Raw genomic sequence first — 23,770 nt, 5'->3', positions numbered from 1 at the left:
TCTGAGGAACACAAACTTGAGCTTATAAACTACTCTCAGGATGAGGAACTTCAGAGCTCAGGCTCATGAAAATTAGATTACTAGGATGGCAGATGAGATCTGGCTCCAAGTATAGACAGACAGAACACAGAATATCTATGCAAATCTGTGCAGATGTATCTCCAGGAAGTCTGAATTATGTAAGTGGATGATTGCAGTGTGAAAGTTACATGACTGATGTAGACAACAAGAATCTTCCCTCAGGTATCCCTTGTGGTCAGATGAGAAAAAGACTCGTTAGACAGGTTTATTAAAGAGAGTTCAACCTACCCTTCAAATGTTGACTTAAGTTTTCCACTCCACCTATATTTATTGATCAACAGTTTAAGTAGTTTTAGTCATCTATACATATCTATATTCTCTGTATATATATAGATTTATTTTTATGTACTTCAATCACTTGTAACTGAAATCAGTGTAATTCCCATAAATTACCATAATGAAATTATAAAACCGTGATTTTTTTTTTTTTTATCATTACCTTTCTCTGGATATGTGTCTCATCAAATACAGCATTTTGGAACATCTTTATTCAGCCTTATTAGCAGGTGTTTTAAATTTCTAACATTTTTTCCAAATCATGATTCTAGTATCTTCTATAATAATCCTTTACTAATTCTTCAGTGATGTTTGGAAGTAGTCCATATTTAGTAATTTCATAATTTAATTAAGACAAAGTTCAATTTTTTCACCCACATGGAAATGATTTGGTATGACTGAGAGATCAGTTATGAAAAAAATCAGTTCAGATGATAATTGTTCCAAAATAAGAACAAGGACTGTAATGGAAAGTGACCTGTGGCTTTACCTACAGTAAATATTAATAGCAATATAGCTGTAACAGGTATATAAAATTTTCCTTTGCAACTGAATGTAATGGAAAATTTAGCAAGTTATATTAGCTGGCACTTTTGCAGAAGCTTGTTACTTGATCTGAATGAGCATGAACCTATCAAGTAGGCTCCAGAGTCTTGCTTTGCTTTCATTCCCAGAAGCAAGGACAGGATGTTTTATCACTAATGAACAAGTGATCTGATTAATGTATAATGATCCTTGCTAAAAATGATGCTAAGGGAATGTTAAAGTTGCATGGCTAAGCATTGACAGGCTTAGTCCCAGCACACTAAAATAAACAGACTGGATCTTCACTGACTCAAATGGGTTTTGGATCAGGTACTTTAAAAGTAAGAGAAGTTATTAAATGCATGTATTCATAGCATACTTAACACTGTGTATGGGTAGATATGGAACTAAAACACCTAGAAAGAAGGGACATTTTTTGCTTTCTTCTTCCCAATTTTAAGGCCTGCTGAAATACCGTCACGACATTCCTGTCCCTTTCCAATCCCCCCCCTCCAAAAAGAAAAAAAAAAAAAACACAACAATTTGTCTAAACCAAAAGTTTTTGTAGAAGAAGAAATGTCTGAGTAGAAGGATTTACACCGGGTTCTTCCACTGTGTCTTTCTAGATGCACCTCTGTGATGTTCAACACTCAGGCTGCCCACCAACGTCCTGGGAGCAGCCTGAATGGAACTGGAGAAACAGGCAAAGAGCCCAGGGCCATGTGGACAGTGGAGAAATTTGATGGTATTTGTCTTCTCCTAACAATAAATAACCACAATAAGATTTTTTCCTCAGTATTTAAAAAAAAAAAAAAAAATCTTTTTCTCAATAAAAAAATCTTTATTTTTGTGTTAACTTCTGAAATATGAAAATTTTCCATATATATGGAAGATTTCCAATGTTGATCCAACTCTGCTGAGCTTAATTAAGTCACTGAAATGAGTACCTAGTCCAGTAATGATAAAGATATCAAGAAAGCCCAAAAGAGAAAATTGCATACAGTTTACTGCAGATAAAATATGATATTTATATATAAATAAGATAATGGGATTATTACCTGATCTGATAGGATATCGTCCTGTCAGGAAAGCTGCCCTGCTTGGAGTACAAAGTGGGGATGCTGCTATATGCTGAGTAAGTGTCACTCCTTCCTCTGCTAGCTTGTCGATATTAGGGGTTCTAGAAAAACATAAGCATGGAAAAAAAAAAAAATACCTAGAGATGATTATTTGGAAATGGGTATGGTGAGATCAAGGCATCTGAGTCAAAACCTATCAGGAAAATCAAGTCAAGACTTACTGTATGCAAATTATCAAAACCATGCTGGTGTTGCAATTCTAAATACTATTGTGTGAAACACTTTTACATTAGGCGTCAACATTGAAGAAGACACTGTGGCATTGTTCTAAAAATCTCTTTTCTCACTTTCATCTACTCTTCATGGCCAGTACTAAACTGTGACACCTGGATGTACTCTATTGCAGCCCTTTTTAATGCATTCCTTGACACAGAACTGTAACTTTGTTACTTACATGGCCTTTCTACTTCAGCAATAGGGAGGAGAGACGGGACAAAGGTTGTGCTTCCCTACTCCTTTCTTGATGTCACATCTGTCTTTCCCCAGCAAAAGACTTTGGGGTAGGTGTAATGTTGTGTGGTGGTACCAGTTATTAGGGGAGATTCAAATGGTTATGACTCTGCGTTAGGCTATATATTAAGGATGCTTTAATGTCTGATATGACTATGTCTGCAATATTGGACCCAGGAGCACATCCAAGTTTCCATATCTGCATGGGAAACTTGTCTGTTACCTGGGTCATCATGCAGATGAAGACTTATTCCCGCAGGAAGAAATCCTGTGCCCTTGGTTCTACAGAACAAAACTAGGAATGCAGACTGGCCAAGAGCTGCAGCATGCTCTTATACGTCCCTGATCTGGGAGATTAACGACCATGACCTCAAGGCACGCTAGTGCTCCCATCATCTAAACCTGAATAGTCAGAATCATTAATTTTCCAACAGACTTTGTTATCTATCACATCACCTACTGATAACAAGCAGTATGATGAAATTTCTTTGTCTTCCAAAGATCTAATTCTGAATTCTCACATGAGAGAACATAAGTCTTGGTGCAGTTCTGGTCTTTGTGAGGGGAGTGATCTAAGCACTGATATTGTACGTACTTTTTTTCCTGTTTAAAATGAGAAGCTGTAACTTAAGAGTTTGGTGGTTTGTTTTGTTTTTTTGGGGGGTTTTGTGTTTTTGTTTTTGTTTTGTTTTGTTTTTATTTTGTTTTTGTTTTGTTTTAGTTACAAGGAGTTTTTACTTCTAATTAACTTCATCAGGAACAAGAGTATTCAGCATTTGACAGGATGGTACTTTTAGTCTGAATTTCTAATTAATCAAATACTTTACACCGCTGAAACACAATGATGATGTACAACTTGCACTGTTTATACAACTGTCATACCTAAGCTGGTAGTAAAGATCATCCTGGGGAACGTTTCTCAGGTAACGTTCTCAGGTAACAAATAAACATTTGTTTTAATTAATTTATTGACTACAACATGAAGATAAATGAAAGAAAAAATCGGCACTTTATTTCCAATTGGTTACTGACAAGCTTGTCTCAAATCATGAGTGGTTCAAAATATGCTTAATTCATAGTATTTGCATTATATATATTTTAAAACAAAACTTAATTATACTCTGCTTCTCTAGACCTACCCTTATTTGGTTGCTTGCTCAATTCTCTGTTTATGATGCAACTTTTCAGCATGATAAATACATCAAAGTGTTATTTTCTTATTAAGAAAACAAAAATTGAATATTCTATTCTCTGGAAAGGTTATTAACTTTGTTTACTTAAATAACTTAATAAAATCTCCAAATGTTTGGGGGTTTTTAACTTTAAAAATGCATGGAAAAACTAAATGTAAAGCTTTGACTCCCCCAAATGTACCATCATACCTTAACGTTCTGTTCCCGTAACATCCCAGGTCTCCAATACCAAGATCATCAGCCATCAGTAAAATTACACTGGGATTTGAAGCACTGTGTGTTTTGACACTGTTTGTGGCACACTGGCAAATTATTAGAAATAAAAGGTGTCTCATCTTCTTCCTGGTGTGTAAGAACAGGTGGAAAATTTAACAGATAGATTTTTTAAAAAAAATTTCACTGTTAATCTAATCTAGTCCTATTATTGCCCTGGATTGTATAGTAGAAGAGAAAAAGAAAATGATACTGTATATTGTTATGTGGTACTATTTTTCTCAAGAGGTTTTTTTAACATTATTTTCTCTTTCATATTTCTTATAAGTAAAAATTCATCTTTTAGTATACAGTTAATTTTTCCTTCTATCCCTTTACACAAATGAAGCCTTAAATAAAGATGAACAAAGAACTGGTTACAACCTCAGTGTCAATACTTTTGGGTACACAGATGTACTATACAGCAATATATCTTGAGAGCAAATAAGGTTTGTCTTTTTTTTCAGGTATAAGTGTGATTTGAGGAACATAGAATCTGAAAGAATGTGAACCAAAATTTCCAAGGTTCGTTGCAGAAAAAAAGTTTATCAATTCTGCTACTGAAGTAAATGACTGAATTTATCTTCAACAAATGAAAAAAGAAAATACAGTTTAAGTTTCTTGACAGGAATAAGTATTATGGAAAAAGGGGTGAAGAGATGCATTATCAAATTATTGCAAGGAATGTTTAAGAAAAAGCTTTGCACAAACATTTTAAACATCAGGTGTTATACCAAAATTATGTTAAAATATTTTATATTCTATCACAGTGTTCTATAAACAATGCTCAAGCTATATCCAACTTCAAACAGGAAGAAGAATGTGTTGTACACAATGCTACATACCATTATATGTTTTTATGATAAAAGCACAGTCTATTTGAAGATGTGCATGCTATGAATGTTATTTTACCTAAACAGGAACTTGTAATATCTCTGCATTGACTATGTCCAGGTGGAAATGGAGTGTCTCTAGACTCTGATGGACTGTGCCAGGTATACACATCAGAGATTCTCTCTTTTGCCCCTTGTAATTCTCCTACCTTTTCTTGATGCAGGCAGCCTTTTTCAAATGCAGATGAGACATGAGTCACACCTGCACTCTGGATTATGCTTCACAAGAAGGAAAGTGGAGGAAACCAATACTGAGGTAGAAATTTGAAAGTGAAAGAGTAGGAAAAGGAACTAGAAACAAGAATTTCCAGAGAGAATTGGGACAGCAGGTCAAGAAACAGAAAAACTTGTAAATCAGTAAGCTATGGTAGATAAAAGTAACTGGAGAGAAGAATCCAGAACTGGAAGAGCTGGTACCAAGAGACTAGACATCAAGGGAGACAGATTCGTAAATCAGTGAGGTGTAGTGGGTAAAAGTATTTGTAGAGCAGATGAAGTAGTCAGAAATATAAGAGCTTTCACTGACTTGAACAAAGAGCAAGAAGGGAAGCTTGAGACCCAGCGGGAATGAGAAATGCAGATTGAAATGAGGACAAATGGTAGAAGGTTTAAGAAACTGGAAGAGATATTATGACAGTGGATAGGAAAACAAATGGAGGAAAAGAGGTGAGAGAACTTGGAGTGTCTGGGATGAAGGACCTGAGGAGTTATGATTAAGGCAGATGAAGATAACTGACTGGAAAGAACCTGGACAGATAAGACTTGGGACTGACACAAGTCAGAAGAGATTAAAATAGTGAACATCAACGAACACAGACTGGGACTTCTGATTCCCAACTTTCATTATTGCCAGAAAGTATAGGTGCAAAGAGGATTTAAACTCTTCTAGTGATTGTTCACATACGTATAAAACACTAATAAATATATTAGCCTATTTTTACTGTTTAATGTATGCTTTATAACCCATTGACACCACTTTGATGACAACAGTTCTGGTTTAGAATTCAGCCAGCAACATCTAAGGATCCCAGTCTTATCACTGCGGTGACAGATCATTATCTGGTTTACCCCGTGGTGTTCTAGTTTGAGCTCAGAGGGCAACTGAGCACCATGCAGTCGCTCACTTCCCCTTTTCCCCCTATCAACGGGAAAGAGAAAAGAAGCAAAGGTCTGGGATTCAAGATGGGACAGGGAGGGAGGAATCACCCATCATGGTCACAGGCAAGAGTCAGACTCATTAGGGGAAGAAAAGAACAACATAAATTTATTACAGACACTAAAAAAATCACCACCACCACTTAACAGAGTAGGACAGCAAGAAGCATTACCACACCTTAAAAATACCTTCCCCCACCCCTCCCTTCTTCCCGGGCTCAGCTCTGCTCCCCATATCTCCACCTCCTCCCTGGAGCAGCACAGGGGCAGGGAATGGGGAGTGCAGTCAGTGCTGCCACTTCTTCCACCTTTGGGCAGGGGGAACTTCTGGAATTTCTTCCTCCTGCTCCAGAGTGCTCCTCCTCTCACAAGAGACAGTCCTCCAGAACTTTTCTTCAACTTGAGTCTTTCCCATGGGCTGCAGCCCTTCCTGCAACAGCAGGGGCTGCTTCTTCCCACATGATCCTGGCTGCCTTTGGGTGCAACCACCTTAATTTTTTGTGTGGGGCCCCCCACACACCATATACCAGTCTCTGCTCCTCCGTAGATCTCCATAGATGGGGAGGAGGGGGCTGCCCTGCCATCTCACCACAGGATACAGGGGGTCTCTGCTCCGACACACCTCCCCCCTCCTTTCTTCCTCCATTCCTCCACTGACCTTGGTGTTCACGCAGCTGCAGCAACTCCTCCTCACAAGTCCAACTCCTCCTCCCAGGTCCCTTCTTAAATACATTATCACAGAGGTGCAGCTGATTGGCTCTGACTTGGAGCTAGGGGAGCTTTGAGAAGCTTCTCACAGGGGCCCCCACTGTAGCCCACTCTCCTGCTACCCAAAATCTCCACTACTCACTCAAAACTAGGACACATGGGAAGCAATCTACTTCATTTCAGACATGGAAAATACATACACAAACTTTAACACTGAAACACTGTTGTGGTTTGAGCTCAGAGGGCAATGCAGTTCCTCAGCATAAGGCTTGGGAATGGAGGTAAGGACAGGGAGGGATGAATCACCCATTACAGGCAAAAGACATACTCCTTGAGGGAAGAAAAAAGAACTCAAATTTAATTCAGGCGCTAACAACAACACTTAAGAGACAGAGTAGGAGAGTGAAAAGCACTGCCACGCCTTAAAAACACCTTCGCCAACCCTTTTCTTTGGGCTCAGCTCTGCTCCCAGTATCTCTACCTCCTCCCTCCAGCGGTGCAGGGGCAGGGAATGGGAGGTGCAGTCAGTGCTGCTGCTTCTTCCTTCTCAGGGGAAGAGGGGAACTCCTCGCATACTCCTCCTGCTCCAGTGTGGGGTCCCTCTCACAGAAGGCAGTCCCCCATGAGCTTTCTCTGACATGAGTCCTTCCCATGGGCTGCAGCATTTCCCAAGCTGCTCTGGCATGGGTCACCCCCACATGCTGCAGTCCTACCAGAGCTGAACTACAACAGTGGGGTCTGCTTCTCCCCACAGCATCCCAGTCTCCTTCGGATGCAATCACCTACTCCAGCGTGGGCTCTTCCACAGGCTGCAGGTCAGCCCCTGCTCCACTGTAGACCTCCATGGGTGGCAGAGGAGGGCAGCCCTGCCCTCTCACCATGGGTTCAGGGGGATCTTTCCACTGGTGCAGCTCCCCAACTTCCTCCTCCTTTCTTCCACTGACCTCAGTGTTCACACATTTGTCTTCCTCCCAACTCCCACTCCTCCTTGAAGATTCCCCTTTTTAAATACAGTATCGCAGAGGTGCAGACACTGTTGCTAATTGGCTTGACCCTGGCCAGAGGTGGGTCTGACTTTGATCCGAGGGAACTTCAAGAAGCTTCTCACAGGTGCCACCACTGTAGCCACCACCCCTGCTACCAAAAAACCCCACCAGACATACAAACTCTGCATGAACACTAAACACAGCTCTGTTTGGCAGGATGCATCGAACCAACCCTTCATCAAATTACCATACTAGTGACACTGTGTAGCACCTGCCGGAGTGCAGACTTTTAATCTGTGTGGCAGTTTCACCTTTCTTCCCTGAAAGGATAAACACGGGTGAATTGCTTCCCATGTGTTGCAAGAGGACAACGAACATGCTGGCCCCATAGGATAGGAACAACCTGCTGCCGTATCTTATGTTCCTACTCCACTGTTCAGACTACAAGGGTCTCAAGGTCCATGGCAATAGGGACGTTGAAAAGGGTGACATATATGTTGGTGACATTATATATAGAGTTGCATGGATGCTTGCAGGACCTGCACATATATTTCACAGAATTACTGAGTGCCCTCAGTTTCACTGTGGGCTTCATGCTGTCTGAGTAAAATCTAGAAATACATAAACCTGCCACTAATAAAACCATCATTTTAAAGGTACAAAGCTAGCTGGTTTTGTAAGTTTTACAAACAGCAATTCCAAGATTTAATTCAACTGGTACAAACAAAACATCACATGTTTTAATTAGAAGGCACGAAGCTATGAAGAGTAGTCCTTTTGAATATGTGTGGGGTCTTTAGCCACTAATGAACAGTATAAATTATTTTTCCTTTTACTGAGCAAAGTTACTGCTAGAAACCAGAATAATAGTTGTATTTTATTTTACAGAAAGAAATGTAAAAAATTAGTGAAATATCTTAGTAATTAAATGACTACAATTTATCTGTATTTTAAAGCAATTTCAAGCCTGTGTAGAGACATCAGCAAAAAAAATAACATGTTCACCAAAATACCTAAGAAAATTAATCAACTTGGTCAAAGGTAAAACTTTCAAACCTTCTGCTGTATATGCTATATGGCCCCTTCATACAATATTTTAAATAAATCTACACAGAAAAGTTAACAATAGCTGTGCTGAATGTCAATTGAATCATTGTCATTTGCAAGGTGGCTGGAAATCTTATTTTCTGGATCTATTCCTGCAGAAACTAGCTTTATTTAGTACCTCCATTTCTCATTTTGCAAATCAACAACAAAAAAATGTTATTGAATGATGTGTCTGATTCAGTATTGCTGGATACTCCTCCACTGTGGAATATCTGTAAACACTCTCACGCATTAGGCTATCTGCCTCTACCTGATGTCATGTCCCTGAAGTGAAATCAACAAGGAAACAGGAAAAAAAAAATAATCCCAACAACTCTGATTTCTCTGGTGCACTCTCTCTGCAGCAGACTTTAATGCATGTTGAATGGATGTGCTTGGAAAGCAAGAAAAATTGGATGGATGAAATTGAGTGGAACGGACAACAGCAAAGAATTTCAGAGGAGTAAAAAGGGAAGGATGTGAGAAGAATGAAACTCTGAGAATGCTGAGGCTTGTCTGTGTCAGACCAGGATTTTTGATAGTGAAAAGACAGGCATGTGCAGACTTAACATGAAAATGGTTACACCAAATCAAATGAAGCTTCCACTTAACCTAGTATTTGGTGTCCAACAGCAACCAACTCAAATGCTTAAGGAAAGAACGAAAGAAACTTGGCAAGTATATTCTTTTACTAGTGCACCCTTCTACCTTTTGGCAGTCAGTATTTAGGGTATTTTGGACAGGAGAGCACTGTATTCAATAGCTTCTCACTGAACTTTTTACCTTCATTAATTTGTTTTAGTCAATTTTGAACCAGTTAAATTTTGTTTTGTTTTTTTTTGCATTGAAGCAATTAGATTTTTTTTTTTTTTTTTTTTTTTTTATTTCCACAACATCCTTGAGATGTTCGTGCAGTAGGCCACAGCTATGAAGGTGTGTATTTTAGGTTCAGGTGACAACATTTTTCCTTTATTGCATATAGGATATATAAGTGCAATTTTTAATCTCTGCCTCACTTTCTCTCTGATATAATAGGACCTTCTTTCTTCCCAATGTGGCCGCTAAGTTGAATAGATTTTTAGAGGTGCTTAACTTCCTGCAACAAGATCCATATAAGAATTTGGATTTCATACATGATACTGAAAACTACAATACTTTAATCATTATATATGGACCTATATACGTGCATACATACATAGATATGACAATATACACATCTGCACATGTATGTGGGGGCATATGCACACTTACTCTACCGTTGTTACTGTCCTGGTTTAGGCCCAGAGGGCAACAGAGCACCACGCAGCCCCTCGCTCACTCCCTCCCCCATTGCAGAGATGGGGAGGGGAGAATGTGGGGCAGGAATGGCTCAAAGAATCCATCTAAAAGGACTAGGAGGAGTCACTCACCCATTACAGTTACAGGCAGAAGACAGACTCATTAGGGGAAGAAAAAGAAAACATCACTTTAATTCAAATGCTAACAAGACAACACTTAACAGACAAGGTGGGGACAGTGAGAAGGGCCACCACATCCAAAAACACCTCCCCCTACCCTTCTCTCTTCCCCAGCTCAGCTCTGCCCCCGATCTCGCTACCTCTTCACCCCCAGTAGCGCAGGGGGCAGGGGATGGGGGTTACAGTCAGCTCTCTGCTCCTTCCTTCTCGGGAGGTGGGGTGAACGCCTCACATTCTTCCCTTCTTCCACATGGCTCCCCTCTCACTGCAGACAGTCCTCCACAAACCTTCTCTGGCGTGAGTCCTGCCCACGGGCCGCAGCCGTTCCCAAGCTGCTCCGGCGTGGGTCCCCCCCGCGTGTTGCGGTCCTCCCAGCGCCAAACTACAACAGCGGCGGCCGCTTCTCCCCTCAGAATCCCGGCCTCCTTTAAGCGCAGACGCCTGTCCTACCGTGGGCTCCTCCACAGGCTTCAGGTTGGCTTCTACTCCACCACAGACCTCCACAGGTGGCAGGGGGGTGGCCCTGCTGTCTCCCCATGGGATACAGCCATCTCTACTCCAGCAAGCCTCCCCCACATCCTTCTTCCTCCCGCTGACATCAGTGTCCGTCCTTCTCACAAGTCCCAATCCCCTCTCAGGTTCCCTTTCTTAAATACGGTATCGCAGAGGCACAATTGATTGGTTCAGCCCTGGCCAGAGGTGGGTTCGACTTGGAGCCGGGGGAGGGCGGGGGTGGGGAGCTTTCGAGAATTTCTCACAGGGGGCACTACTGTAGCCCCCACACCTGCTAAAAAAAAAACCAAAAAAAAACCAAACAAACAAAAAAAAACCAACAACAACAAAAAAGACAAAAAAAAAAAAAAAAAAAAAAAAACCAAACCAAACCAAACCAACAACAAAAAAAACCACAAACCAAAACAAAAAACAAACAAACAAAAAACTGCACCACAGAGACCCAGCACAGCTACATATCTTCAAATCACATTTTTTGGATTCTAATAAATAATTATTTAACAAACACTTAAGCTTTAGTTTTTTGCATTAAAAAAATGTTGGCAGATAACATAGAAGCAGAAGTCTTCCTTCCCCCCCTCCCCGCTCCAGGATAATTGGCTCAAGATATGGCTAGTTGATTCATCCTTATCCTGATTACTACAGACACATGCATCTCTTAAAAGTACAATGACAGGAAGCTCTTTCAAACCCCCTCTTCCCAACTGAATCATCCCAGCATTTTTATTGTTTGATTAAGTAATTTATCTCTAAACAACTCTTTTAATGCAACAGAACCCCTTTGAAAAAATACTTAATATACTGTATGCTGTATACTAATGTATAGTATTTTCTGATGAAACAAGCACTATTTAAAAATATTCACCTCATTAAAAATTCTGTGCTATCCTTAAGTGGTATGCAAAAGAAAAAATAATAATTACCTTGCATAAATGAATGCCAGGACTCCAAAAATTTCCCTAAGAGTCATAAGAATCACACTGTAAACAAACTAGAAGACAACCTTGCCCACCACAAGATTCTTCAAAGTAAAAATTCCTCAGCTTCACGTGAAACAAAAAAGGAAGTTTTTAAATTGTAACAAATGGTAAAGTAATATTATATACTATTAATAGTTTTCTGATATCCGGCTAAGAGTTGTTCAAATCTCTCAGTGAATTCCTCTCTTACAAGTCAGTCATATCTGTTGCATCTTTTACGTCATATGACTAAAAAAAGAGAAATAAAACCATATGCTTTTGGCTTGCTCCTAATGCTAATTCATTTACACAAACAACACTACTTTGCATTTGCAACAAGCTAAGCCCATGCAAAAAGTTAGTTACAGCATTTTAATTGATCACTGGCAACTCAAATTTAGCAATACGATTGCTTCTAACATTTATTTTTAAGGTGTAAACTTACTATTTCTTAATGCAATTTTTTCAGTAATTTGTTATTTCTCCTCCTCCTTGGTAAAATACCTTCTCAGAATCCTCTCCAGCCCTGCAGAGCCAGACATGCTCCTCCGGTTTCTTCACGTCCAGGCACATTTGAAGTACTTATCAGTTGGTGGGGGGTTTTTGTGTGTGGGGTTTTTTTTTGGCTTTGTTTGTTTGTTTGTTTTTCTGGAAAAGCCTAAGTGACACAGGAATCTTCCATCCTACCTATTGGTTAGGCATTCCAGATTCAGTGCCAGATTAGGACAACTATTTGTTTCCCAGGTTGGAACTGATTTGCATTCAGTCCTCTCACCATGTGGGCAAAGAAGGCTGGGTCTGTCTGTACCTGTAAATTGTTATCTGTCTGTAAAAACGCCAGAATGCTTTTCTGAAAAGTGCCATTAGATTTCAATATGCATCTTCAGGTAACTATGTACATAAATGAAAATCTGTATTTAATTTACTGAAAGTTGTCTCATTGTAAGACAGAAATTTCACTTAACATGAGCTGGGAAAAACATCAGAACAAATAATCATGTTTCTTGTTCAAGCACGATTAATTACAGTGTCTGAATCAAATAAAGATTAATTACAGTGTCTGAATCAAATAGAGAAGAAGCCACACAGCCCCCATCAGATATAAATTCAATTTAAGTATCTTTTAAAAATTGCCTCTCAATAATTTGCTAGTTTAATCTCAACTAAATTACAGAATTTACTGGTAGTATTAATAAATAATAAACATTATTTCTGGTAGAAAATTATAACCTGGATGGAAGGTAAGATTATCTTTTGTGATATGCCATTATCTTATTTGTAATAAAAACCCCGTATGATTACATACACATATTGATTACACACATATTAGAGCATATACTCTATTCCATGATCACTGTTTCACAATATTCTTTCAGTTAGTCAAATGCTCATTAGAAATTTGAGTATGGGCTCTGGTCAGCAACATAATAAAAGAAAACCACAAGATAACACAGGTAGTCATCCTATTTGCCAGTTGTACACCATCCTCAGAGAGAAAAATCTTTTAATTTAAAAAAAAAAAAAAGAAAGAAAAAAAGCTAATCATGAGTAACTAGTGACTGTGTCATGTCCCTTCCTGGAAACCAGAAGAAAGTTCTCTAAACAACTAAAAGAAATCTTTCAGATTCAGTGACTGCACATTATTAAAATATGAGAGCCTGTAGGAAGGATTCAACTCTACCCTGTCTTTACAGTTCACCTCTTCACAAGGATTTTAGATCTGAATCTCTATGCATACATTTATTGTTTAGTGTAAATAAATAATAAATTACCATAAGTTGTTTGTGGAACAGAAAGATGAGAGAGATGAGAAAGCTTCATTTATGAAATCTGTATCAACTTCAGTAAATATTGCATGACACTGACTGGCAACATGTAAAGATGTTGACACATGCTATTAATAAGTATCTGTTTTAATGTGTATGTGTATTAGAATAAGAACTTTATAACCCTGTATTAACATATGTAATATGATGCTTACATATTTTGAGGGCTTAGTTAAACTCAACCATGATACCTAGCTTAATTAATAGTTTTGAAAGCTGCTGAGTCAGGGGTTTTTTTAATATACCAGAGCTAGATGATGTGTGAAAGGATTGTTTTTGATACTGCCTTTTTCAAGAGTGTCAAATGAACATGAGGAAGAAGAACTTGTGTAACTAAAACCTTGTACTTCTGCTTTCATGCAAGCAGATAAAGATTGTACAGCACTGCAGGACGGTGAGTCTTACATACAGAATTCACAGAAGAGTTTTGTTATGTCCATTTGAATTGCACCAACATATAAACCATAGCTTCATCTCACTGACTGGTTACAGTCTCTTCACCTTCATCCAATTATAGCTAAACTCTTCCGAGTTTCCATTCCTATTCAAAGTAAGAGTCCACAAAATGTTTAAAAAGGAGAAAAAAAAGTCTAATTGTATGTAACATTGGATGAAGACACTAAACTCCACCAATACACTGCCTTCACAGGAATAGTGCACAGATGTGAAGGTTGGTATGTGAGTCTTTTGAGGGACAGTAAGACAAATGGCTAACCACTAGGTTTTAATTTAATTAAATTTGAAAGCAGTTTCTAAGCCTTTTTCACTGAAATGGTAGTTTTAAAATGCCTATCAGAGGAAAACATTAAACCTAACAGGATTAAAAGAAAAAAAAAATCTCAAAACCCAAAAAAACCCATCTCTCTCCACTGAGTTACTCGCTGTCATCCTCTGGAGTCTGTCAAGATCAAAGCTCTGGATTTTATAACATAATATTACTGGATTTTCCTCTATCTACAACCACCTTCCTCGTCAAAGTGGTTTACAAGTGAAATTGCACTGAAATGGCCTGTTAATTTTTCTTTGCTACATGAAGCTAGTGAGTAGTACCTCAATAAAATGTTTCAGTATGTTATACTATTTCCAAAAATATGTTTCATTTAAAGAAAAGAGAGGTTGCATTTGCATTAATTTGTTCTCAAAGTGTGGGATTAGTATTTTTAAAACCGCTCTATTGTTATTTATACTTGCATTATGATAACACTCAAGGGATCTCAATATAGCTGATTGTACCAGTTACAAAAAATGAGAAAAGACTGCATTCAGTCAATATTAATTTCACCCATGTAGAAGTTAAATGCCTAGATGGCCCATATCAACTAGGCACTCATGGTGCAAACCAATCCATCTGAATTTATTCATCCTGAAGTTATGCATTCATTCTGAGCTAATTATCTAGGCTTCTTCTCTAATTAATAGGAAGAGACAGACACCTTAAGAGGATGATTCATCTCTTCTTAAGATTGGTGTAATAAAATGTTGGAAGTAATGCTCATGATCTTTTTCCATGGCCTAGAAAGACAGCCTAACCATTTAGTTTAGACTAGATGTGTACAAAAGGAATAAAGTTACAGGAAATAATTCCACCTTGATGGTTGATTGTCTGTGTGCACTCAGCATAAAATATGAAAAAACAACTTTGTGTAATAAACAACGACTACATTTTTCAGTTAGTAAAACATGCTCTACCAACTTTACTGGTGTGACAATTTCCTACTCTGTGAGTAATTCCACTGAAATCTGAGAACTAGGGCCAACTCTTTATGAGTTTTAGTTGCAAAATTTTGCTCCAAGTGATGCATATAAGTATTTTTCCTTTCCAGACTGTACAGCAATCTGATTAATATTCTATCTTAAATATTTTATTATTTCATTACTCTCAAACAAAAGATATTTGATATAAGAGTGATCACATCCAACAGTAAGAATTATTTTATAGAAATATTGACAATTCTCTGATTGAAGTCACCTATAGCCAACCCTGTATTCAGGTTACAATCGCAAGTCTGATCAGACAAATAAACTTTATCTCTGACAGAGGTCTGACAGAATAGAAATTACATTCCCCTCTGTTACTCAAGCCAGATGATATTTCAAGGAAGTTGTTGTCAGAAGCAACTAGCAGACTGCAAGCTCAGCCTGACTGTGGTTCACAGCCCACTCCCTGCTGCCCTCTTGCCTAAGGGCTACACACACACACAAGGCAAACAAAACAGCCTTGTTGGCCTGACTGGCCAATCATTACTAGGTCCTGCTACCTTCTTTCATAAGGTCCTTGTCACGTAAGAAAAAACACTTTTTCTCCTGACATATGACAAGAACAAGTCTTGTTAATGTGTATGTCCACTGTCCAGCTATTCACCTGGACAGTGCACATCTTGGTCATGTCACTGGAATGCACCTACTCACATGCTCAGGTATCACACATGTCCCCCTGACCCTCATCCACACCATGGGGATGCATTCATTCTCATCATGGGACAGGGATTCATATGCTTGTCTTGTCATATAAGGGGTAGAAGAAGAGAGAGTAACAGTACTCCTATATGATACAGATATACTCAGATCATTTGATGGAGAAAGGGGTACAAGCAGCTCTCGTGTTTGTCCACAAGGAGCTGCTCAGTCTGCCCCACTGCAGAGTCTGAGAACGGCTGTATTAGAAGTTATGGAAACTAATCAAGAAGAAATGGTTGTGTCTGGACTATTACTTATGTCCAGTCTTTGCATTCTTTCCAGAAACACTGTTAGAAAGAACGTATATTAGAAAAAGCAATAGAGTATAAAAAAGAAACATACCTCCCACGTTTATCCAAACAAAAGATCTCTTGTATCTGCATTCAGATTATCTCAGTTTACCAAGCTACTGAAACAAACACCACTTCTTCGTGGTAATGTATTAGATGCAGGTGTCAAGATGTTTGCAGCAGGGGGGATGCAGGGGGGACTTCTGTGAGAAGAGACTGGGGTTGAACACACCCAGTTCCAGGCAGCTCTGCAATGGACCCACTGTAGGACACAGCTAAACCCATGAGCCAAGCTGGTGGCATCTTGGGGAAACATATTTAAAATAAAGGTCAAAAACACTGCGGGTGAAGGAACACAGAGAGGAGGGAGGGCAGCGCAGAGAGAGAGGAGGAGGAGGGAACAAGGCCAGAACGGGAGATGTTCCACACTGGAGCAGTATGTGTCCAAAGGGACTGCAGCTCATGACAGACCCATACCAGAGGACAGGAAAAAAAGTGAGCAACCAGGAGTGGCAGAGGGAAATGGCTAAGTACTGACTTTGTCCTCCTGTGCCACCCATTACCTCATCGAAGGGACTGGTGCAACCTGTGGCAGTAACACAGCAGGAAGAGATGCCTGGAGTGATGGTGTGAAGACTAGGAAGGTGGGGGAGAGGAATCTGAAGTTGAGCTAGGGAAAGTGGGAGGAAAGGAACTTTTTTTGCATGTTTAAATGCCTGTCCTTTTTTGTTGTTATTTAACACCCCAATCAGTAATTAAATATTTATGCTACCTGGCAATAAGTTAAATTAAATTTGCCAAGTCATTTTGCCCACAACAGTAATTGGTAAGTGATTTCCCTGTCTTTATTTCAACCCATGAGTCTTCTCACTTCTGCTCCTCCTATCTTCTCCCCCATCTCACTGGGAAGGGGAGGGAAGAAAGTGAGAGAGTGGCTATGTGTGTGCTTGGCTGTTAGCCAGGGACAACCACCACACTTAAAATGAAAAGGGATGAATGGATCCAATGGCAAATTACTTTAATTGATTTTCATTAGCCAAAGTTTCTTTGCTGTGATCCAATCAGTCCTGATTCTAAATGTGAGCCTTCTACCAGGGATAGAAATGGAAAAGCTTTTTAAGGAAAAAATAATTCAAGATCAGCTGACTTATGGTGTTGCTGGTGTAAGCAGGAATCTTACAAGACATAAAAGCTTCTCCTTCCTCTTCATTCATGGAAGAGACATTTAAAATAAATAAATGCATTAATGAATGGTTTTATGGACTTATTGAAGACCAAATTCCTTCTCTACAGTTTCTAAAACAAAGAAAAATATTTTTTGTTACTCCTATCATACAACTAATATTCAGGGAATGATACGTCCTCACTCTGCAAATAGTCATGAATGTGTCTCATGAAAAATTGTTTGGAATTTTTGTTACAAAATTATTTATAATGGAAAAAAAAATTAAAACAAAAAAAAGTTATTTAAAGTGTTACAATTTAAAAATGAAACTGTTCTCCTTTACTATTACACCTAGAAAAAGAGCCTCTTTAGCATTTACAAGGTGACACCAAACAACTTCTGTTGTTCTTTTGTGCAGGGAGATGTTTTTACTATGTTATTTTGAACACGGTTAAAAGATTACCTCCCAAATCTCCCATTTTTTTAAGACCTGATGCAAAATTAGAACAAACAGAATAGAATTATCCATTCATCATTTTGATTTTGCCCCAATTAACATGGTTAAAAATAAGCTTCAGAAATATAAAATAGTAAGAAGGTAAGCCATTTTCTAACCAGCTCTAATGCAGAGATACTCCACTAGCATTATTTACTGTAAACACTAGAAGTACAAAAGAGCTTTAAAATCAAATTGGAGTCAGAAGGCATGGATGATGACTTTAGGAGGTTTTGAAAACCAGGAAAATATTTATCCTGGAAAGAACACTTGCACAGTTGGTAAAAGAAGGCTTCATAGTGGTTATATAACTGCCTGACGTCAAACTACATAGATCAGAATCTTCTAAAAAATGTACAAGCCAAAGGGCAAAGGTCAAAGACATTTACAAAATAAGGCACATGCATTAGCCAACTTTTTATAACAATTCCAAAGGTTTAATAATTTACTAATTTCAGTAAGTGTACAAAGGAATAGCTGATTTACTCCCCCACCAAGACAAAAAATAAAAATAAAAATAAAAATTGTGAATATGCTTAGTTTGGCGAAATATTTGAGGGACGGAATTTAAACATCATAGGCAAAAAATAGAATAAAAGTCTTAAACTGAAGGATATCTGACACAAAAAATAATGTAAGACTAAAAATATCTGTCTACAGTACAAGAAGACATTGAATGTGTCCTTAGTGTCTGACAGAAAAAAAGTATCTCGAACAAAGAGTGTAGAAATGCATATATCATATTACAGCAATGCAGGAAAAACAGAAATTTAAGCCACAAGGTATCCAGGTTCTTTCTGCTCTGGGTGAGTAGAAAACTTTTGCTCCTTCCCTCCCTTACCCCTCCCCTTACCTTTCTTTTCTCTAGTTCTTTCTTCCTCTCTTTCATAGGGACTCTAGGAAACTTGTAAATTCTTGCTGTTAAATCAGAGCACCATTCCTTCACACATAGGAGCTAAGAGGCAAAATCCCAACACAACAAAATGAATGAAAATGATCATTAGCTCAAGACTGTAGTAATTCACTTCATTTTCACCTTATTTTGTATGACATTTCAAGAGCATAAATCACTATAACAAGTATTCCAAAAAGGCATTTTTTTCCATTTTCTTGCAGTACACATTTTCTTGTGGTACACCAGTATTAACTTCCTTTTAGCATTTGAACAGTTTCTCCATAATAGCTCCAGGGGTCTCATTATCTTTTGGCCTCTAATGTAACATGCTGCAAGTATGTTTGAAATGAGTAACATGCTTTTTCAATCATATTGGAATGTCTTTAAGTAAGTTTTTAAGAAAGGACATTTTCCTTTGCTTTGTGCCTTCAGGTACAATACAACCTTATGTTTTTAAAGGATTGATTATGTTCATCAGTGAAATAGAACATATCTTTTCCTCTGTCCAACATGCATTTTTCAGGACTAATACTTTACTGCTCTTATTAGCCAACTGCTATAATAGACAACATATCCAGTTCTCTATTATAATAACTTATGTGAACTGGAAACTTGATGCTTCTTACGTAGCTAAGACGAACTTTTGTAAATAACTAATCCATGTCAACAGCTTCTAATTTTCTTCATCATAACCGCCAGTTCTGTCAGCAGTGAAGAATATAAACATTACCAAAAAAAAAAAAAAAAAAAAAACAAACAAAAAAAGGATAAAGTAGCCTGCTAGTCTGCTAGTTTACTCACTTTGACTTCTAATTAAATATATTTTGTAACATTAGGGATTTCTGTACAAAGCATGTTTGTATACAACACCATACAACCACCAATCTGGCTAGTTTAAGAGAACGTCAGAAGAAAACAGGCCTGTCTGAGATCTATGCCCAAGATTTCCTTATGAGTGTGGCTGATCAACCGATTTTTTAGCATGGTAGAAAAAGATGAGGCCATTTTTACACCGTTAGCTTTTAATTTAAAACTTTTGTCCAGGATATGAAAAAGTACAGGATCAACCACCATTGTGAACTTGATGCAGTTTAAACTTTTATCTTCACAGCCCAGCGTGCCATAGCCTCAATTCTTGTTAAGCACTTGACAATCCATCTCAAATGTCTTGTCTTCCTCTGATTCCTCTTCTCACCCTAAACTAATTTAATTTAATTCCTCCTCATCCCCAAACTTCCTCTCATACAATCAGGAAGCCACCCTACAAAGTCCTCTGCAATTCTAATCTTTCTAAATTATGCCCTACTCTATTCCAAATCCCTTCCTACTCAAGAGTCTCGTGTTACTGTGCCACCAAACTAAACTCGGACTGAATACCTCTTGGATGCAGCTCCTCAATGCCTCCAATTCTGCTTCCCCAGGTACTGCTATTATCACTACCACTCTACCATTACTGCTCCTGATGCTGCTGCTTCTTTGCCTCCTCCATGACTCCTCTCCCCGCAACACAGGCTCTTCCACCAGCAAGCAGTACGCAGTGCTCCCTATTGGCACCTGTGGCTCTCCTGGTATTAAAACAGCCTCAGCTACTGGTCTGACAGGGATTTAATACCTAGATACAGGTCTGCACTTACTAAAATCCACCTAGAGAGAGCCCTAAGGGCAGAAGGAAAAAAATATATTTGTGAGAAAACAGGATGCATGGAATCCATATTGTCAACAAGTCATTACAAAACCGCATAACAAGCAAAATGCGTGGTCAGATTCTGTTCAACACTTGTTTGGGTTAGACAGGCTCATCGTCTTTCATCTTCCTTCTTCTCATCTCAGAGCAGTTGCGCAAATGTAGTCTTTCTGTATGTACAGAAATATACAACCTATTCCGAATTGATGACTTTTTTCCTTACATTTTCTCTTTACTATTCCTTGCCATCCTAGCTCAACGATTCCTTTTATAGATACTGTCCCCTCACTAGCTGTGTTTACCCCCAGTTAGCAGGTTGGATGTGTATGACATTACAAAGAAAGAGATTAGATTTATTTAATATTGCTTACAGTTAAGTCTTGCAGGCTTCCACCTTTGAATCAAACAGATTTTGTCAGATTACATATACTGCACACAAACCAGAGTCACTTCAAAACTACAAGCTTATTTCAGAACCTAACACCTTCCAAAACTGTTTAGCAATTAATTTCCAGTTGATTCTTGAAACAGATTCCGTAATCAAAATTACATACACTTTTAGAATTACTTTTTAAACAACCAGAGCTTAAGTGGTAAGAGAAAAACCACCGTTGCACAAGGTGTAAAATGTTCTAGTTCACAAACACCCTGCTTCCTTTTTTGTTCAAAATGCTTTCACAATTCAAGTAAAGCTTATAAACTTTTTAACCCATTTCAGGCATGGAATGTCCTACTCCATTTCAATGCTTAATATTGAAGTACATTTTGTTACAAAATAATTTGCCACTACAGTTGATAGTATCTTACAGACAGGAGTAGAAAATAGTAACATCCTTTTTTTTAATTTCTTATATAAAATACGTTGTATTAACTTAACGAGGAAAAGACAACCCTGCATATGTTATTACTTCTCATAATTACTAATTTCCTGTTGTAAAGTATTTGCTTTGAGCTGTGAAAGAATATGAACTCCAACTATATACGACCCCAATGTTTACAATGAAACCATATATAAATGACAGACTTTGGGACAGGAGGGCATTTTACCTTGCAGCACGGAATTGTTTCAGTTTCTGCCTCTAGTATTCAAACAAGACAGCTGTGCACTTTTCAGTAAATGGGTACAAAGTCCAGTCATGTGACCTGGAACAGAAAGGTGGAGGGGAAGAAAGAAGGGCAACACTGAAAAAGACAACCTCTTCTTATACAACACTGACAATATTTCTAGATAAGACACTACCTCACTAGTAGGAAACAATCTCAACAGGTTTTCATAATGCATATATACACACGCCTAACCAAGACACTGGTTTTATTTGTTGCTGAAGATCTCTTGTTAGGCTTTTCAAATGCTAGGGACTTTGCATCGTATTTTTGTAAAAAGGGCAATATCACGCTCTCAGGTACATTTCTTCCTTCTCTACACTTGGTAAAGGTTCCTGCAGAATATCTACTAGCAGCTTCTGAGAAACTGCATTAAAACACATTTTTAAGCATGATTTCAGATTAGCGTTTTTCAAACTTTTCCATTAGATGCACAGAACTATATAGAGATTCTCTCTATATAAATACTGTACACCATAGCCCATCCTGGTTTGCTCACTACACATTCTCTTAGAAATTGTATGTGCTCCCAGAAGATGACTGCTCCAGGAATTCCAAGGATCCTAATATGAAAAATAATTCATTAAACCTTGAAAAGTGATAGCTAGTCTACATGTTATCCTCCTCCTTCCATCCCAATTAATGTATTTTTCACAAAGAAACATGATTGGTAAGAGACAAGATGCATGTCCAAACATTTGTGACAAGCAATGCCAATGAAACATAACAGAATCAAAGCCATACATTCTAAAGATAAAATTTTTATTTTATTCCAGGCAAAATATTGAAGCTAACAATGACTGGGAGAAATCAAACTGAACCAATGTTTTTGAACAGCTGTCTAAATGCAAAGTTTAATTGACATTGTTCTGTGGTTCAAGAAATCAGTACAGCTTGTTCAGAGTTTTTCTCCTGCTTTTTTCCTCCCTCTACTTTGAAATAACATTGTACTGTAACAATTTTGAAACAATTTTAAATTGGCAACCTTTTCTCTGTCTCAAATACAAATAGGAAATACTAGCTCTACCTCAAACATTTGAAAAGTTCTGCACCTATTGTCTTGTAATTGTTGAAAACATTAACAAGTGAAAATAAAGACAATTTTAAAAAATCTTGGCAATGTCCCTAAAATAAATAACCAGCTAGTTTTTAATCTCTTTGATACATCATATTTCTAGATAAATCATATTTTAGAAGGTACTGAGAAAAAATGCTTCATATAGACAAAAGCAGTAGTATGAGATGCAAAAGGTGATCTGCAACATCCATTGCCAAAACACAAAAATATTTGTACTTCACCAAGTCTTACATACATACACTGCAACTCTTCAGAGATGTATAATAACTATTTACTTACATTTTATTAAAACAAATTATTATTAAGCAACAGTAATTTAAAAACTTGTAATCTTGTAAATTAGAAGAAAGTAGTGACAGGACAAGGATATGTGTGCCAAAATATAGATGGATTGAATGAAAAGTCTTGTCGGTTCTAATTAATGTGACAATTCAAGGCATTTCATATGGAAAACCAAAATACAGTGTAAAAAGATCTATTCATGCTAATTAAAACAGTATGCAAAAAAATTACGATGGGTTAATGAGTGAAAACCAAACATCCTCCTCCTCTCCTATCCAAATTTGAGCACTGAATGAAGACTGAAATGAGGGTTTTTCTTTGTTTGGTTTTCTTCTCAGTGTGTGATTAGAAATCACTAAATGGTGTTAAAGTGACAATTACTCAATGACTTCAAAGCGCAAGTAGGACAGAAAACTGAAATGCTAACAGGGAGGCTGTATTTAGGCTGTGGTAACTGGGGTACTACATTACGCAGTAATGTATTCTCCCGTGACATGAAACAGAGCTATGTTGTTTAATGGATTATATTACCTGCTTTGACCAATAGGTGTTTCCATGGTTTGGTTGTTTTTTTTCCACATGGATATGAACACAGAGTCCAACTTTGCTTTTTCTTTAATAATTTGTTAGAAACATTGTTTTTTAAGATACTTTGGTCTTCTGGTCACCAAGTGGGAGACAGTATCAACTCATTTATATATGAACATTCATATGTATAACAGAGTTCAACTCATCAAATTGGTAAAGGAATTTATATTTAAGTAGTGTTTGGGAAGAAAAGGAGATAGAAAGATGCATGATTGGATTTATTGGAATCTAG

At 37.9% G+C, this 23,770-nt stretch overlaps 1 protein-coding gene across 14 annotated transcripts in view; it reads right to left on the bottom strand.

Moving 5' to 3' along the window:
• STS (steroid sulfatase) overlaps positions 1-23,770 on the bottom strand; it is a 122,901-nt gene that overhangs the window by 89,360 nt on the left and 9,771 nt on the right. For 6 of the 14 annotated variants that reach the window (XM_042788249.1, XM_042788248.1, XM_042788244.1 and 3 more), the window contains exons 3-6: positions 21,534-21,629; positions 18,761-18,862; positions 3,854-4,006; positions 1,941-2,062 (exon numbers count right to left, since the gene is read on the bottom strand). In XM_042788249.1, coding sequence (XP_042644183.1) covers positions 1,941-2,062; positions 3,854-3,999 — 268 coding nt within the window. In that variant the 5' untranslated portion in view covers positions 4,000-4,006; positions 18,761-18,862; positions 21,534-21,629. Of the gene's footprint in view, positions 1-1,940; positions 2,063-3,853; positions 4,007-6,272; positions 6,286-6,622; positions 6,652-11,637; positions 11,674-12,118; positions 14,189-18,760; positions 18,863-20,179; positions 20,459-21,533; positions 21,630-23,770 lie in introns of those variants that run through there. The other 8 variants (XM_042788242.1, XM_042788255.1, XM_042788247.1 and 5 more) reach the window with 7 other exon arrangements.

This window comes from Tyto alba, unplaced genomic scaffold, assembly GCF_018691265.1.
Source record: "Tyto alba isolate M040663 unplaced genomic scaffold, T.alba_DEE_v4.0 Super-Scaffold_14, whole genome shotgun sequence".
Lineage (NCBI taxonomy): Eukaryota > Metazoa > Chordata > Aves > Strigiformes > Tytonidae > Tyto > Tyto alba.
This window is presented reverse-complemented; position numbering and strand designations above follow the sequence as displayed.